The following is a 17,932-nucleotide window of genomic DNA, read 5'->3' as shown; positions in this document are numbered from 1 at the left end:
TATCAGCTCCTCATTTTCCCCTCCCTCCATTCCCCACCCATCAACCCTTGATAATTTATAAATTATTATTATTCTGTTATGTCTTAGACTGACCGACATCTCCCTCCACCCATTTCTTAGTTGTCCATCCCCCAGAGAGGGGTTATATGTAGATCCTTTTGATCAGTTTCCCCTTTCTACTCCACCTTCTCCTTCCCCTCCTGGTATCGTTACTCTCATTATTGGTCCTGAGGGGTTTATCTGTCCTGGATTCCCTGTGTTTCCAGTTCTTATCTGTACCCGTGTTCATCCTCTGGTATAGCCGGATTTGTAAGATAAAATTAGGATCATGATAGTGGGGGTGGGGAGAGGAAGTATTAAAGAACTAAAGGAAAGTTGTATGTTTCATCATTGCTACACTGTGCCCTGATGGGCTCGTCTCCTCCCGCAACCCTTCTGTAAGGGTGTGTCCAGTTGCCTACAGATGGGCTTTGGGTCTCTACTCTGCACTCCCCCTCATTCTCAATGATATGATTTTTTGTTCTTTGATGCCTGATACCTGATCCCTTCGACACCTTGTGTGATCATACATGCTGGAGTGTTTCTTCCATGTAGGCTTTGTTGCTTCTCAGCTAGATGGGCGCTTGTTTACCTTCAAGCTTTTAAGACCCCAGAAACTATATCTTTTGATACCTGGGCACTATCAGCTTTCTTCATCACATTTGCTTATGCACCAGCTTTGTCTTCGATGATCCTGTTGGGAAGGTGAGCATCACGGAATGCCAGTTTAATAGAAGAAAGTGTTCTCCGCTTTTATCTGCCCGCTCTTTCTTTCCTCACCACTGGGTCTCTGCCATAAGTCTCTCTCTACAATAAAAACTGCAGGCTGTGACTGCAACCAGGGAAGACCCCATTTACTCCCTCGCCAGACTCTGTTGTAGTTTGTTAGTGGGTCCATATTAAACCTAATTTTCACTTTCTTTTTGTAAGAGCAGCTCTCATGGACTTTATTTATACCTTTTAGGTTATCTAATTCCCTGGCTTTAGACAAAGGGCCAGCTCTAACCTTTCTTAATCGGGCTATCCTAAACTCACTGCATTTCCTTTGATTTCCTTTTCCCTACAAACTTCACCTCTCTCAATAAATCTATTAATTAAAGGTCTCATTCTGTCTCTGTCTCTGAAAGACCTAACAGTAGGGAACTTCTTTTTTTTGTGTGTGTACCCAGGAAGGTGTGGGGAGGTGGAATGGGTTTGTAAAGAAATGCATGGGGAGACTGGCTAAGGGCTCTTTTACACTCAGGTGGACCCATCATGAACTTATAGCTGCAACCCCTGTGTCAGTTCACCTGGTTAAGGATTTCCTCTGTTTCACTGCATTTGTAGTTTACTAAGTAATGTTTCAGGGATTGAGATATCCTGATAATATATCCAAAGTACATGATATGGCGTCCTGCTGTCCTGGCTTCTCAGGAACATTTGGGCTATATTACCTCTAAGTCTGTTCTGCCAGTCCGTGGGACTTCCAGGATTCTTTACTAACACCGTAATTTAAATGCACCAATTCTTCTCTAGCCTCTCTTACTCTGGGTTCTGCTTTCACATGAATATGAGTTGATTGAAAATACTATGGTTCATGCACACCTTGCCTTGTGCAGCTCATTTCGTTATCACAATATGTGTTTTGATTTCCTGACAAATGTTTCCATGAAAATTGATTATTGATCCAAGTAAAGTGAATTCTTTATAATTTCATTTTTCCCCCTTCTTTATCATGATGCTATTGGTCAAGTTGTGAAGATATTTACTTTCTTTTCACCGGTTGCAGTCCAATTGCATGCACTCTTTGATCTTCATTAAATGTCTCAACTCCTAGCTTTCAGCAAGTAAGTGTGTGCCATCTGCATTTGGATAGCTGTTAGTATGCCTTCTATCAATCCGGATGCCATATTCTCCTTCATAAAGTTCACTGTCTCGGATTATTTGCTAAAAGTATACAGACTGAATAAGTATATGAAAATGAAACAACCCAGACGCTATGTCTCTCGATTTCAAACTATGAAAGGTTTCCTTGTTCTAATTGAATAAATGCCTCTTGATCGATGTACAGGTTCTATGTTCACACAATTAAGGGTTCTGATTCTTCATACTGTTCTCCAGTTGGTCATGGTTCACATAGCCAAATGCCTTTGCATAGTTAAAAGAAAAACAAATGTAAACATATTTCTGTTTCCTTTACTCTGTTGTCAGCTAAGATCCATCTGATATCAGCTATGAGTATCCCTTGTTCCACATCCTTATTACTGGTATTAATATTAATGATATGGATCTTATTGGAATTATTTGATAATTTATTCATTCTGTTGGGTCATTTCTGTTTGGAATGGGTAAAGGTATGAGTCTCTTCTATTGATTAGGTAGCTTTACTCCAATTATCTTGCATTACTGTGTTGAAGCATGTCAATTTGTATTCTTCTGTCAATTCTCAGAGTCTTGTTTTGCTAATTCTTTCAGTGAAACTTGAACTTCTTCATTTACTACCATAGGTTTTTGTTCAAATGCACATCTTGAAAATTTTGAACATCAACCAATTCCTTGTGTACAGTGATTCTGTGTTCTTTCCGTTTTGTCTTGATTATTCCTGCATCATTCAATATTTTCCTCATGGAATGTTTCAACATTGAAATTCAAGGGTTCATTTTATCCTCAGTTTTTCAACTTGAGAAGTGCCGTGCTTGATTTTTTTCTTTGTGACTTTCTGACTCCAGGTCTTTGCAAATTTCATTATAAATTTTACTTTGTCTTCTTAAACTGCCCTTTGAAATCTTCTTCTTTTGGTTCCTTCTGTTTGTTCTAACTTATGCTCTGTATTAAATAGCAGTTTTCAGAATCTCTTCTGACATCCACTTTGATCTTCTTTATTTCTTGTCTTTTTAACTTTGCTTTCTTTGTGCTTGATGTTCTTGTCATTGTACAACTAGTCAGGTGTTTGCTTACTATTGCTCGATGTGTCAAAGCTGTTGTTGGGATGATCTTTAAATACAGGAGCCATATATTCAAGGACATTCTTTGGTTGCTAAGCACAAAATCAGAAGCTCAAAACCACAAGCCACTCCAAGGGAGAAATTTGACATTTTTTTTCTCCTGTAAAGATTAGCAGTCTTGAAAATCAAGAGGTGCAGTTCTATGATTTCCTATTGAGTCTCTATGAGTTGGAATTGACTTAATGGTGGCAAGAGACTTGTTCTAATTTTCTTTAGCTTTAACTTAAATTTACATATAAGTTTTCTATGTTTTTTCCCACAGTCGACTCCTGGCTTTGTTTTGGCTGATACTGACCTTTTCCTACAGATATAGCCCATTTATTTCCTGTGTATTCCATATGGTGACGTTCATATTTATCATTGTCTTTTATAGTGTTGAAATAAGTAACTATTTTTGGTTTTAGCTTTGTAAAATTCGATCATGCACTATGTTTGCTTGTTATTCTGTCACTAATGAACTAGTTTCTAACTATCTATCTCTTTTTGTTTCAACATTTGCAATCCAATCAATAGTAATCATTAATGGATTTTGATTGCAATTTTCATAAACTTCAGAATGGATAGACTGGTAGAATTCTTTAATTTCTTCATAATTAGCCTTTGTGGTTGGTGCGTGAATTCGAATAATAGTTGTATTAAATGGACTTAATTGATATTATTCTATCACAGAATCATTTCAAGATAAATCTTGAAACTTTTTTTTTTTAACAATGACTATGCCATCATTCCTCTTAAATTTGCCTTTCTGGTATAGTAAGCCATATGATTTCTGCACTCAAAATATCCAGGGCCAGCCATTTTCACTTACTAATAACCAAAATATTCATCTTTATATGTTCAAATTCATTTTTATAACCTCCAGTATGCCAAGATTCCTACTTCCTATATTCCCGACATCCCTTAACACTAATCAACTATTATAAAAACTTTGAAATCCTCTAATCTTGAAAATGCTTGCTGTGAGGCACAGCAGTGAACTGTGACATGAAGTTCTAGCCTAATGAGGAATGTATTATCATAAAGGGAACTTTGCCTACGAGCCTGGATTAAGGACTTCTGAAGTACAAGTCCTATTTCTGTGTCACTCAAAATGCACTGATTTAAAATTAGTGAGATATAATGAACGAATAGAAAGTTGTATCATAATAAAGCATATTCTGACACTGTTGGTGTTTTTTTTATTCTTAATTCAATTTAAAGATCAATTCAGAACTGTTTATGTGCTCTGTATCACTATAATAAATGCAATGAGTAGATTTGCCTTCTAGCTGTATTTTCTTTCAATGCTGACATAACTGCATTTGCTGACTTAGCTAGGCTTATGCATTTTAGACTAATTATTGATAAAGCTTTCTTGGTTCTTTTAGTTGTCTTAGCAGCTTTCTGTTTTAGTCTTCTGGCTTCATAGAAGTAAAAAGAAAATAAATACATAAGCGCTTCCCTGCTATTTACCATTGATCTGTTGTATGAATCTGTCTATCTACCTACTATTTACCAGCATGTCATCTCCTCACTTATAGGCAGCATTATATTCCTAAGGCCAGGTCATTCTGTGAAGTTTTATTATACAAAAATGGAGGATAGACACAATAGATCAACAAACAGGGATAAGTGCATCACACACAGATGCCAAAACCCATCATCACATCATTTAAATAGCAGAGGATTATGGTCCAGCCAACTTGACATAATTTTAGCCATCACAGCCACCATTAGTCTTACCTTGCCCTTGGATATTCACTATAGCTCTCATTGCATTGTTGTTACTACTGAATCACCCCATATAGTCAGCTATATGTCAATAACATGAAAACATAATATTTATCTGTTGTTAATGCAAAATATCAGACCATGAAGATAGTAGATGAGTACTCGGAAGGATAAAGAATTTACATACCTATATATATTTATATATTTATCACGCAACTTTGTAAGGAAGTAATTAATATTTCTAATGTATAGATTAATACACCAAGATTCTGGTGTATTTTGTTTAACTTTTTTAACAGCATGCGGTTAGTAGCTCACAGACCTAGCAATTAAATTGCACTCTTTCTGACTTTAAACACAGTGCTACTGTCAGAAGAAAAAAAAATGAGTCTGTTAGTTTTTCACATAAATGTCAACAACTCTAATTTTTTTTATTATTGCATTCAGTTTTGAACATATGAAACGTCACACAAGAAAGTAATCACTGAGCCTCAAATTTAATACTTTTTATATGCTGCTCTTTTTGGACAGTGTGAAAAATCTAGAGATGAAATTGTGATTAAAAAAACCAATTTCTTTGTTCTTTAATTTTCAAGCACATCCATTTGGTACAGTGAAATATTTTAATACATAATCATTTGCACTATTGTTTACAAAGCACAGGTGATTCTAGCAGCCTGTTCTAAATAAGCCCTATCACAAAACAGAGGTAGAAGGGAGAGTGAGACTATCGACTGATTATTGATATTCAAAGAGACAGCATGTATTCAGTTTTACAAAACCTGTTTCTCTGAGCAATGGGTCAAAGGTGTTTGATAAACAAAGAGTTGGGGGTGTTTCACAAAAGAACCAACATTAATTAGAAATCTGGCTATCTGGGATCTTCTGGAATGATCAACAACTTACGTGGCTGTCTGGCTCTCAGCAAGTTCTCTTTGAAGGCTTTATCCACATTTCAGCTGCACGTACAGTTAGCAAGTTCTGTCTTTTAAAGGTAAGTGGCTTAACTTATAGTATAGGTTTTTCAATTTATCATGAATTCCAATAGAATGACTAGGTTGAAACAAAAGAGAACAAAGTACACAGAGCTCCAGCATGTCTCCCTCGGGCGAGGTATGTATGGCACCTTAAAATGAAAGACAAAAGTACAAAAAAAAAGAGACAAAAGCATTGAGCTCAGGCCAGGGGAAGCATCACTATATTTTCCCCCAATAAACTGTACCTTCTTTAGGGAGTTTCTGAAAGTTTATCTTTCTTTTTATATAAATATAAATTTATATAAATATCTGTTCTCAGTAAGTTTTTTCTGGCCACAGTATTTTAAAACTTGAAGTACTACTTGAAACTACAAGTATAATTTAATTTTAATCTGCCCTAATATATATTTCAGTAAATTCTTGATAGATGATTACCTTTGGGCTCCATTTGCATGCTTTTCGGTTAACCGAACCTCTTTATGGATTGCTTAAATATTTGTCTCTTCATTATTTGATAATCATACCTCAGTGAGTTTGGTGAGACTTTGGGACATCATGGCATAACTTCTTTATGTATTGTAAATAGATGAGTACAAGACTCAAAAGGATTAAGATATAGAATGAGATTTTTTATTTAGGGTATGTCTTTCAGTGTCAAAAGGTTTACAAGAATTACAATTTATTACCATCAGTTTTCTTCCACCACTTATCTGTCAATTTGCCATACCCTGCTGGCTTGTGTTTCCCTATAGTGCTAGAATCTATGTCATCAATATTTCTAATATCAATAGGATCAACCATGGTGGAAGGGTTTTAACATTGAAGATTTCAGAAAGGTTTTCAAACAAAGAGTAGTAAGTATCTATCTATCACTGACAATTACTCGAATGCAGATGCTATAGATACTGTGTGGTATAGTCACAGAAGATGAACATGACGTTAATTGCCTTCCACAATATTGCCACAGTATGCTGCTGCCTTATCTTTCACACATAATACTTCATTCATTGCATCATAGATTCTCATGTCTTGGGAAGGCACACTGTATGAACATCACAAGCCATATTTGTGAACCTTGTGAATAAAGTCTTCATACCATCACTCATTGAATTGAAATAATTACTGAATGGTTTCTGTGCTCATCACATCCCTTCAGATCATTGTTTATCTTATGAAAGCTAGGTGCTAGGGATGAGCTAGAGGGAACAACAGTATAAAGAATGGAGTCACCATAAGTTTGGGGTGATTCAGTAGTAACAACAATGAAATGAGAGCTAATTAGAGAATACCATGAGAACAATTAGTCTGGATTTTTAACATCTTGCAGACAGTCATATGCAAAATGCTCCTAAGGCAAGGGCCTTTTTAGTAGAGACTCCATGATTGAATAGGAATTAGCCACAAAATAATGTTCTAGATGAACTGTTCTTTATCAAAAGCCTTGGAGACTAGAGTTAGGAAAATTATGGCTAGAGTATAGATTACAAAGGCTGGCTATATTAGCTGCTGTAAGCCATTTTCTGATCATTCTAACATTCATATCATCTAGCTGTTGTTATCATTGTTTCTCTCTCTCTCTCAAGAATATATTGAGTAATTTAGCATAATATCACAGATATTGTGTTATGTGGCATTCTCTTGTATTTCAACCATACACTGAATTTGTAGTTTCGGCCACTGCCTTGTTGGTATACCGTCCTCGGCATCTAGAGACTCTGAATACTCCATGCATCTTTCCCTAGTACATCTGGCCAATATGTTATAGGAGCTTTAGCCCCTCTGTACTATAGTAAGGAGCCCTGATGGCATAGTGGTTACCTGTTGGGTTGCTAGACGCTAGGTCAGCAGTTTCAACCACCAGCACCTCCCAGGGAGAAAGATGAAGATTTCTCTGCCCATAGTTACAGTCTCAGAAACGCACAGGGTAGTCTACCCTGAACGGCAGGGTTGCTTTGAGTCAGAGTTGACTCCACACTGTGAGTTCGATTTGGTACTAAAAAACAAACTTGGGCTTCCTTTTTAAGAGGCTGACTTTATGAAATATTGCTCTAATAATTTATCGTGATTTATTCACTTTAATAAATAATACTTTTATGGTTTACTGCTATGTGTAATATTTTATGTTAAGTGTGGTTTTTCCTTTCCAGCCTCAGCATTTATCAAACATTTTTGTCAATAGATTTTATTTTTTAAATCTGTAAATAAAGAGTGAAAGATTTAAAAAAGATATGATATTAGAAAGATCCAAAATCACATATAAAAAATAATATACTCACTATGCATTTGGTCATGGCTGTGATTTCCCATATTCTAACTCTTTTGACATATTTTAAATCATAACCCTATATTTGCTTTTTCTCTATGGGAATTTCCATTGAAAACCATTCATTGTACTGATTTCCTGAAGGCTTCTGATTTGTAGGGGCAGTTCAACCCCTACAACCCACCAAGAAGCACCTTGGAAGACCGGCCTGGTGACCTGCATGCAAAGTGATCACAGCTCTGAAAATCCCAAGTGGTGCTGTTCTGACCTGCACAGGCGGGGCAGCGTGTAGTCCTGAGTTAGAATCTACTGGAAGGCAATGACCAACAGCTGCTCTTCTCCTGACCACTGCTGATTTTCTAAGGATTGATTACTAGCATTGAATGAAATAGGTATTATGCGACATTCTTTTTGCAGAAACAAAAATATCCCTAGAGATAAGCCCTCACAATTATTTTGTATGTTTAGTGGTGAACCATGAATGTGAGCATATAACTAATTGTTTGACTTTTTTAACATTATAAATGTAGATTTATTTCATTCTCTTCTGATTTCTATCATTTCAGGATCATCAAACAATTTTGAGAGCATGGGCTGTCAAAGATTTTGCTCCAAATTGCCCTTTATATGTCCAGATATTAAAGCCCGAAAATAAATTCCATATCAAATTTGTTGGTAAGTTTCGTCTCAGATGAGATCCTTTGGATTTTTAAAACTCCCACTGGGATTGTAGAGAATCATGCTGCTGAAGTTGGTGGGGGAATTAACACAAAATTGATGATGTAGAACAGAAAATGAATTCCTTCTTACCTGGTTTTGGTTTTTTTTTTGGTAAGGATATTCTGTTGTTATATAACAAGAGAACTTTTGGGGGTTGGGCTTCCACTTTGTTACCTAATTTAGTGTTTCTAAGAGCTGAAACTACTGGATATCTAATTAAGCCTAAATAGACTTTTCATAATGCTGGCACAGGTTTCAAATACCATATCTTCTGTTTTTATAGAAAAATGCTCCTTCTCTTTTGACCTTTGGTGGGTATATAAACTTGCTGCACAGTTAAAATGTACTCAGGTATATGTAAATAACTTTAACGGGAGGGTTGATTTTTTCAATAATTTCAGATAATAATGCACGTGAGTTTTGGTTTCTCTTGTTTGTTGTTGATGGAAACAATATTGCTTTTAAAATAATTGATCACGTGAGATTATACTTTGAGCTGTTAGGAAATTGAACAGTAAGACATTACTTGATTTTGTTCCTAAGTGCTTGTGCAAGAGAAAGGAACTAATTTTGATTCTGGCAGTAATTTATTTATTCTTTTGAAATATGAAAACCTTGTTGTTTGTGATGTGGTATTTTATCTTAATAATCTGAAGTGTCAAGTTAGTAAAATGAATAAATGTTAGCTATGTGTCAGCAAAAAAAGTATTTCCTTTAGAAGTTGTATTTTCATCCTTAAAATGCTTGCCTATTAGAATAATATGTGTGAGCTAAAGAAACAAAAACAGGAAATACTGAGAAATTTTGCCCTGCGGATAAGAAAACCATGAAATCATTGTTATTTAATTTGCCATTTTAAAGCTGCTAATCTTCCCATTAATTACATCATAATTTATGCCCCCACTCCACAACCACCACCACCACCACCCTTTCCCCACCCAAATATATAGCAAACAGCTTAAATCAATGGCTGTCTATTTTGGCCTCATGTCATTATTTTATTGAAAGTTTTCTAAATGATTGAAAAAGGGATTTTTATTTAAATGATTTGAGTTGTTTCCAAGTCTTCTTTAATTTTTCAAAATCTTTTTAGTTAGTCTTACATTTCCCTGTCAGGATTGGGAAATGCTACTTTAGATTTTTGCTTATATTTTAGTTCCTTTAAAAGTGAGCTTTTTGTTTCTGGTTTGTTTAGACATTAGCTCTAGGCTCATTTAATTTTAACATGCATATTCACACATAAATATTTATTAAACTCCAGAAGTACACATTAGCCCTAGCTTTATGAGTATTATGGTAGATGCTGGCCATAGCATAGTGAGTCTAACTGGCATAGCATTTGCCCTAAAGCCTTTTATCCTCTATTTAGGAAAGAAAGCATGTGATTTGCTTTAATGTTTTGGACTATAGAATTTAGATGGTTCTTAACCAGTCAATCCTGGTATTTATAATGATCATATATGACAGCATAGAACTATCCATGGGTCTTCTAGTGTGTAATCTTCATGGAGCAGATTTCCAGTCTTCCCTCTTGTGGAATGGTGTGTGGGTTCACACCAGTGGCATTTCAGTTGACAGCTGAGCACATAAGCATTGTGCCCCCAGGGTTTCATAGAAATAGAAGTGAGGTACCCACCCCACCCCGTTGGGTTATTATAAACTTATTTATTAGAGATGAGCGTAAGCAATGCTCTTGCACTCTAGCAGTTCTCATATTTGTCTTAAAATCTTGTGAGATTTAGCAAAACCCTTATGAACTACATATCTTTAAAGAAAGCAGAAAAGTGTGCTTCATTGGATAAAAACACAGCAAGGAAAAGAAATTGCAATAAAACTGTGATTGCTTTGCCTCGTTTCATTATACGTCTGAACAAATGCCAAGGATTACAGACCATAACAACAACTTGTGTTTTAAGAATATTGTTTTCTTGCAGTGAATACAATGGATGATGATGTTAGCCAGTAGATCTTAATCCTCATTATTTTAACATCATATAAACAAACAAAAAATATATAACATCATATAAACAAAAAATGGGGATCTTAATCCCCATTATTTTAACATCATGTAAACAAAAAACATATCAATGGGAATGAGGGGGAGAGCAGAGTGGAGACCCAATGCCCATTAGTAGTCAGTTGGACACCCCCCTGTCAGAACGGCCACAAGGAAGAGAAGAGCCAGTCAGGGTGCAGTATAGCATTGATGAAACGCACAAACGTCCTCTAATTTTTTAATGCTTCCTCTCCCCACCCCCCACCACCATGATCCCAATTCTATTTTACTAATCTCACTAGACCAGAGCATGTACACTGACTGGTACAGATAAGAGCTCAAAACACAGGGAATCCAGAATAGATAAACCAATAAGGGGAGCAGCGATACTAGGAGGGTAAGGGTGTGTGTGTGTGGTTGGGGTAAGGGTGGACTGATCCTAATGATTAACATATGGCCCCCATCCCAGGGGGACAGACAGCAGAAAAGTAGGTGAAATAATACAGCAGTCAGTGTAAAAAATCACCATAAAAAAAGAGAATAATTTATAAATTATCAAGGGGACATGGGTGAGGGAGGGAGGGGAAAATGAGGAGCTCAAAGATGTTTTTATTGGGGAGAAAAGACGATGTCCTTGTAAACTTGGGATAGAAATGCGCTCCTGAATTTTAAGCTCTTGTTTTTCTACCGATCATGGATTTAAGTCTCAATTTTACAATATTACCAGAGGCAACGCCTTGAACAATTCATTTAACGTCTTAGGTCTGTTTGCTCAATTAGAAAATAGAAACACCAGAAGTTCTTTTGTAGAAAATTTTGTAAAACTAAATGGGAATATGTATTTCAATTACTCTTTGACAGCTTCCTGTTAAGTATTAGCATGCAATAATGCCAATTGTTTATCCTTAAAAAACTAAAGTACAATTGTATTTTTGTAATCATTTAGTAAAATTATTTTTTTACAAATTTTTATCAGACCGTATATTGAGATGGTACAAAAAAAATTAAATCAGAATCCAAATAACTCTCTCCATGAGTCCAAAGGCATGCATGCCAACTGAGGAGAATACAGTATTCACCTGATGACAGCATCTTCAAAGCAGGAGAGTCACACCTCACAGGAGCAATCACAAAAGCGTGAGCAGGATGCTATAACATTGGAAGCTGCCCTGAGCTAGCCTGCCTTCGTGTCCACCAGCTGCATCTGCATATTGGCTGCCATTCCTCCCCCATAGCTCCCATGGACTGCATCTGATTCTGACTGGTGTTAACTGAGTTATTCCACCGAACACATCTCCTGGGTCACAATGGCTGTTTGCACAAAGTTGGTTGGCTCATTGATCATGCTGCTCTGCAATTTGCATTTGAAACAACCAGGATTCACTCAGGGTTATAGTCCCAGGTATAAATATGCACCAATGAAGTTTTCAAATCGCAACTTTTGAAGCTCTGAAAAGTAAGATCTTTAATAGGATGAATCTCCAATGATGTCAAAATAATTTTATCACTTCACTTGAGCTTTTCTTCCTGGAATTCATTCAGATGTCTTATACAGTCAGTTTAATAAAAAAGATGGTTTTTCCTTTCTTTGCTGCTGGCTCCATGGAAACTGGGCTCTGAACCACCAGAAAGGCACAGAAATTGCTGGACCTATAAAGGGTAGTTCTCAGTGGAAGCTGTTCCTTGAAGGTTTCTCCTCATTTGAGTTCCAGGCCTCACTCAGGAATCCAAAATTTCACAATGGGCCCTGCTGTCACTTTGTCTCAGCAGCCTGCTCCAGCTGCAGCCACTCTTAGCACCAGCTCTGGGGCTCCTGTTGCACCTACACCTACAGCTCTGCTCTCCCTGCCCCCACCCTCTCCTCCGAGGCTCATGCTCTCTATGTGTTTACATTTATGTTTCTGTTGTATTTTTGGTTTCTACTGTTATGGTGCTGTGGTCTGAGAAGATAGGTCTGTAGAACCTCAATTTTTTTTTAATTTGTTAAGGTATGTTTTGTGTCCTAGTATGTGGGATGTTCTTGAGAATTTCCCATATGTGCTGGAAAAGAACATATACTGAGCTTTTGTTGGATTTAACATTCTGTGTATGTCTATGAGATCGATTTTGTTGTTGAACCTTTTTAGTGTCTTTATTGAGGTTTTTTCTTGATGTTCTGTCTTTCTTTGAGAGTGGTTGTGGTAGTTACATAATCTTTTGTCAATTTGAGACTTACGAGTGAAGGGGTGGAGTTTAGTCTGTCAATCAGGTCGCAGCTTGATGACCTCATTTGGAGGCACTAAGGAGATAAATAGCTCGCTGGAGGCAGGACACAGACACACTTCCTGGAAGACATTCCTGTTGAGAAGACACATGGAGCTATGATAGAGCCCTGGAGCTGAAGGAGCCACATGGAGACCCCTGCTGGCCCTGAGATGCTTCCACTGCTACTGGATCTACAAGACTTTACACCCACTGGCCTGTGATCTTCCTGAATTCGGTGTCATTGCATGTGTTGTGTGAGTCTGAAGAGGAATTTGTAGATTGGTATTGGACATATGGGCTAATATCAGACTTATGGACTTGACCTGGACTGTGCTGGAATGTTTTCTCAATAGTCAATGCTCTTGTATATAAAGCTTTCTTATACATATATCAGTGTCTATGAATTTTTTCTCTCGTCTACCCAGACTAATGCACCACTCCATTAAGCCAGCTCTTTTCAAAGTCAGGTTGCTAAAGCTCAAGTTTGTATCCCAAAATTAATTTGAATTACAATAATATGCAGACATTGCTGGTCTTTCGCTCCTCAATGAAAACAAACCCAACACTCATATATATATATATGAGTGTCTCTGAATCTGTTTCTCTAGTCAACCCACAATAACACATTGGTGTTTGAAGTCTCCTGTTTTTACTGTGAGGTGTCTATGTCATTTTTCATCTGTAAAGATTTGATTGATGTATTTGGTCATTTGGTGCATATATGCTAGTTATAGTTATGTCTTTGGGGGCTATTTTTCCCTTTCTCATTATGTAGTGTCCATTCTTGTCTTTATTTTCTTGTTTGTCTTAATGTCTACTTTCTCAGTGATTAATGTTGCTACTCCTGCTTTCTTTTTGTGGTGGTTTTCTTGGTATTCTTTAGTCTAGCTTTTGATTTTTAGTCTGTTCATGTCTGTGTGTTTGTGATGTGTGTTTCTTGTAGGCAGCATATTCAGGGATTTAATATTTTTATCTATTCTGCTACTTTCTGTCTCTTTAGTGGTATACTTAGGACATTAATATTCAATGAGATTATTGATATGTATTTATTTGTTATTGTTAATTTGCTTTATATTTGTGAATGTTGTGTGTGAGTATGTATGTGTGTTGTGTTTTGTTTCTTTGTTCTTCCTGTATTACTTCATTGCTTTGGATGTTGCACTCTGTTGGCTTTTGTGAGGAATTGTCTTGTATGGTACTTTCAAGTTTGTATGGTGTTGAATTTTTTGGCAATAGTGTTTCATTGTGTATTTTATTATATTGGTAGTCTTGTTTTCATGATTTATTTTCATTTCTTTTTATCTTGGAATACTTTTATTTTTTCCATCATATTTGAGTGATATTTTTGCTGGCTACAAGATTCCAGGTTGACAGCTCCACCCCCACCCCCACCCCCAACTCTGCAGATGTCACTCCATTGTCTTCTTGCCTGCATGGTTTCTGCTGAGAAATCTGAAGTTATTCTAATTGCTAACCCTTTGTGTGTAATTTCTCTTTTTACTCTGGCTGCTCTTAGAACTTTTTTTCCCCTTTCTGTTGATGTTAGATATCTTAACTACAACAAGCTAGAGCATTTCCCTTTTGAGATCTCTCCTGATTGTGGTTCTTTAAAGTTCCTGAATAATTATCATTTCATCCTTTGGATCTTGAGGAAAGTTTTCTTGCAAGAGTTCTTGGACTATTCTTCATGTGTAATTTTTGTTTGTGTCCCCTTCTTTTGGAATGCCTATAAGACAGAGATTGTTTCTCTTGATTGTGTCTCACATTATTCTCAATATTTTCCTGGTCTCTTTTGCATTTTTTGGTGTTGTTTGTTCTTTTATATTGAAGTTAATAGATTTGGCTTCAGACATACTAATTCGGATTTCCATCTCTTCACTTCTGTTCCTCTATTCTTTTATAGTACTGTGCAATTCTTCTAATGTATAATTTGACTTTTGTATTTCTGTTTGGCGTTTTCTTTTATGGCCTGCAGTGAGGTTTCTAGATTGGCTATGTTTTTCACTTTTCCTCTCAGGGTCTTCTTATATCTCTTTTATGAGTACAATCATCACTGTTTAAAAATTGAATTTCTGGTAATGTCATAGTCCGTTCAATTTCAGGCATTTAAATGAAATGGGTTTGGTTGATGTTTGGTTATTTGTGTCTGTTTCTCATGGTGTTTTTTTTTTTGGTATGTGTGTGTATATGTGAACCAATGTTTTCTGTTATTTCATTGGCATATTGGTTTAGCTATCAGGAATGTTAGGGAGGTGGGGTTATGTGTGAGTAGTTAACTCTGTTAGGTGATGCAGTAGAGTGAAGGTAGACCATTTATATTAAATATCTTGGAGAGGGTGTTACAGTAAGTATTGAGAGGAGATTAAAAAATGGAAGAGGAAGTGGTAGAGGAGGGAGAAAGAAAGTAAAAAAGAATGTAAACTGGAGAGATCAAGTAGTGGTAACTGGTAGGTTAAAAGAAAGGACATTAGACCAAAACATTGTCTTATTTTGCAAGGAGGGAGGGATGGGTAATAATATTTGAGAGGAAAAATAATTGTGAGAAATGTGTCAACTATTGGTTTTCTGAAGATGTGAAGGAAAGAGAAGGATTAGACAGAAGAAAAGAAAGAGAAAAAGATAAGTAAATGGGCTGTGAAATTAAACTTTAGATTTTGACATTCAGTAAATAAAGGGCAAGAGAAATATATTAAAAATAAAAACAGAAAATAATACTAGATTAAGAAGTAGAGAACTGTTCATGTGTGTTTGTTTAGGCTCTAAGCTTTGACTGGGAGCTTTGTGTCTGAATGTGGGTGCTACCTTAAAACAGACAAAAGTCAATTGGAAGAAAAAAAGTAAAGTAATATTTTTTTCCTGACTTTATGTATACCAATATATGGGAAGCCTGATTAAGTATGAATTATAAGAATCGTGCAAAAGTTTGTTTTAAAGATGGGGATGTTACAGGACTGATAGAACACAGAACAATAAGAATATCAACAAAAGAACAGCTGGGATCTATACCTTGCCCTGGGGGGATATTAGGACTGTTTGGAGCAGAAGTCTTTTCTGCAGTTGGGGATAGTGGCTGTTAGTATGTTTTACTACCTTGTGATCTTTGGGGATATCAATTTAGTGTTGAGATTAAGGCTAGGGGAATGATTTTAGTGTCTGGTAAGGCTGAGTTTTGTATTCTTATGATTTAGGTTAATTATCTTAAAGTTATAGACCTCGGATGGCTCAGTTCAAAGGGGATGGGTTTCACTCTCTTTGGATGATGGAGGTGACCAAGTGTAAGTGTGTGAGTGGGGTCAATACCTGCCACCTATTTAGATGGTCTAGGAGGGATGCATGAAGCAATCGTTCATTCAGAGTGCATCTTGATTATCTAAAAGGGTTGGGATTCTGACTGGGGCTGGTGTCAAAGGACAATTGTGAGCAGCTAGGCCTCTCCAGTTTGTCAGCAGGGAGTGTTTTCTGGGCCCTGAGGCTTTCAGTTTTTGTTTCTTGCCCATAGTCCTTATCTGTGCTTTGTAAAACTGATGCTGCAGTTTCTAATTTTATCGTTATTCTAATACCTTGCTAATGGGATGGATGTGTGTTATCTACTAAGCAAAGAAGAACAAGGGAAAGAAAAAAAAAGCCTGTGAATGGTCATGTCTTAAGATGGGAGCCCTTAAAAAAAAAAAAAGATAGGAGCCCTTACAGGGCTGTGCCCCAGGGAAGGGATATTAGTTATACAGAGTAGAGATGGAGCTCCCTCAGCTTGTCTGGAAAGTTAGTTTATTCACTATTTGTGACTGCTCTCGGCTGCCCAGTAGAGTTATTCCAATGGTAGGTTGTGCTATTGCTGCTATTGAGGAGATAGGACTGTGAAGTTATCAGACCAGAGATCCCTTGGTTTGGGCCAAGAGTCAAGCCTAGTTGTGCTTTTATCAATCACTAGTTGGTCATGTAGAGCTATGTCTTGAAGCTCGGGGGGTCAGTCACCCTAGGTAGCTCCTGGAGTGGGAAACATCATTCAGGAGAGCTGATGACCAAGGTAGGTTTATTGGCAGTGTTTCTACTCTTTTATTTTTATAAATTTGTTTCTACTTATCTTTATACCCAGAATCTTTTGGTCTGGAAATGTAGGCTATTCCTCTCCATGGCCCCTCTGCAGAATTCCTCCCAGGTGTGCTACTCGGTTGCCATCTGCCTTCTGTCCAAGCCCTTATCTTTAGAAAGGACCCAAGGATCAACGAAACACACTGTAATCGTCTACTCGTCTATGTTTTTAAACAAGAAATACACATTTTAACATGAGTTCTCTTCCAAATTCTTATTTTGTCATTATTTAATAAGCACATTGGAATGAGTGGGTTATTTTAAAATTCTATCTTACTAGCTTCTCTAAATATTCCTCATTATGACACCTGTTAAAATTCCTTTATAATAGTGTCTATTTTTTAAAAACTGAGTGTACAATCTATTAGGGAAGCTGTTATTCTCTTATTAAAAGTTGAAAGTACCCTTGTTTCATTAAGATGTCATAAGACAGAAATGATATATGAGACTCTTAAACAAATATACTTTATTTTTAATCTCAGCATGAAAATTTTAAAAATACTTGAGTTCACCTTTCAAAAGACATAGTATTAATCTTGCCTTATGTGGGAGATAGTTAATATAATTATCCCCAAACAAAAATGTTCCTTCCACTCCTTATTTCTGTGTCACATTACATTGTGACATTTCAGCTCTTTCCAGGAAGAGATAGAAAATGTTTTTAGACTCTTTATATAGACTATCCCTGTAACTTACTTTCACTGTTATAAAATCTAACTCATTGTCATGTACTCAATCTCATCTCATAGTGATTCTATAGGAAGAGTAGAATGCTCCTATGGGTTCTTGAGACTGTAACTTTTTTTTTTTTTAAATCATTCCACTAGGGGCCCATACAACTCTCACCACAATCCACACACACATCAACTGTGCAAAGCGCACCTGCACATTTATTGCCCCCATCACTCCC

The 17,932-nt window shown here is 36.5% G+C and overlaps 1 protein-coding gene across 1 annotated transcript in view; it reads left to right on the top strand.

Moving 5' to 3' along the window:
- Positions 1-17,932, top strand: part of KCNT2 (potassium sodium-activated channel subfamily T member 2) — a 480,656-nt gene that overhangs the window by 279,256 nt on the left and 183,468 nt on the right. Inside the window, exon 13 of the mRNA XM_004700062.2 lies at positions 8,540-8,648. Within this exon, the coding sequence (XP_004700119.1) occupies positions 8,540-8,648 (109 nt within the window). The remainder of the gene's footprint in view (positions 1-8,539; positions 8,649-17,932) is intronic.

The sequence above is a fragment of the Echinops telfairi genome, unplaced genomic scaffold (assembly GCF_000313985.2).
Source record: "Echinops telfairi isolate 266 unplaced genomic scaffold, ASM31398v2 ScPeMD7_7424;HRSCAF=8462, whole genome shotgun sequence".
NCBI lineage: Eukaryota > Metazoa > Chordata > Mammalia > Afrosoricida > Tenrecidae > Echinops > Echinops telfairi.
Note: the sequence above shows the minus strand (reverse complement) of the source record. Positions and strands in the feature narration are given on the sequence as shown.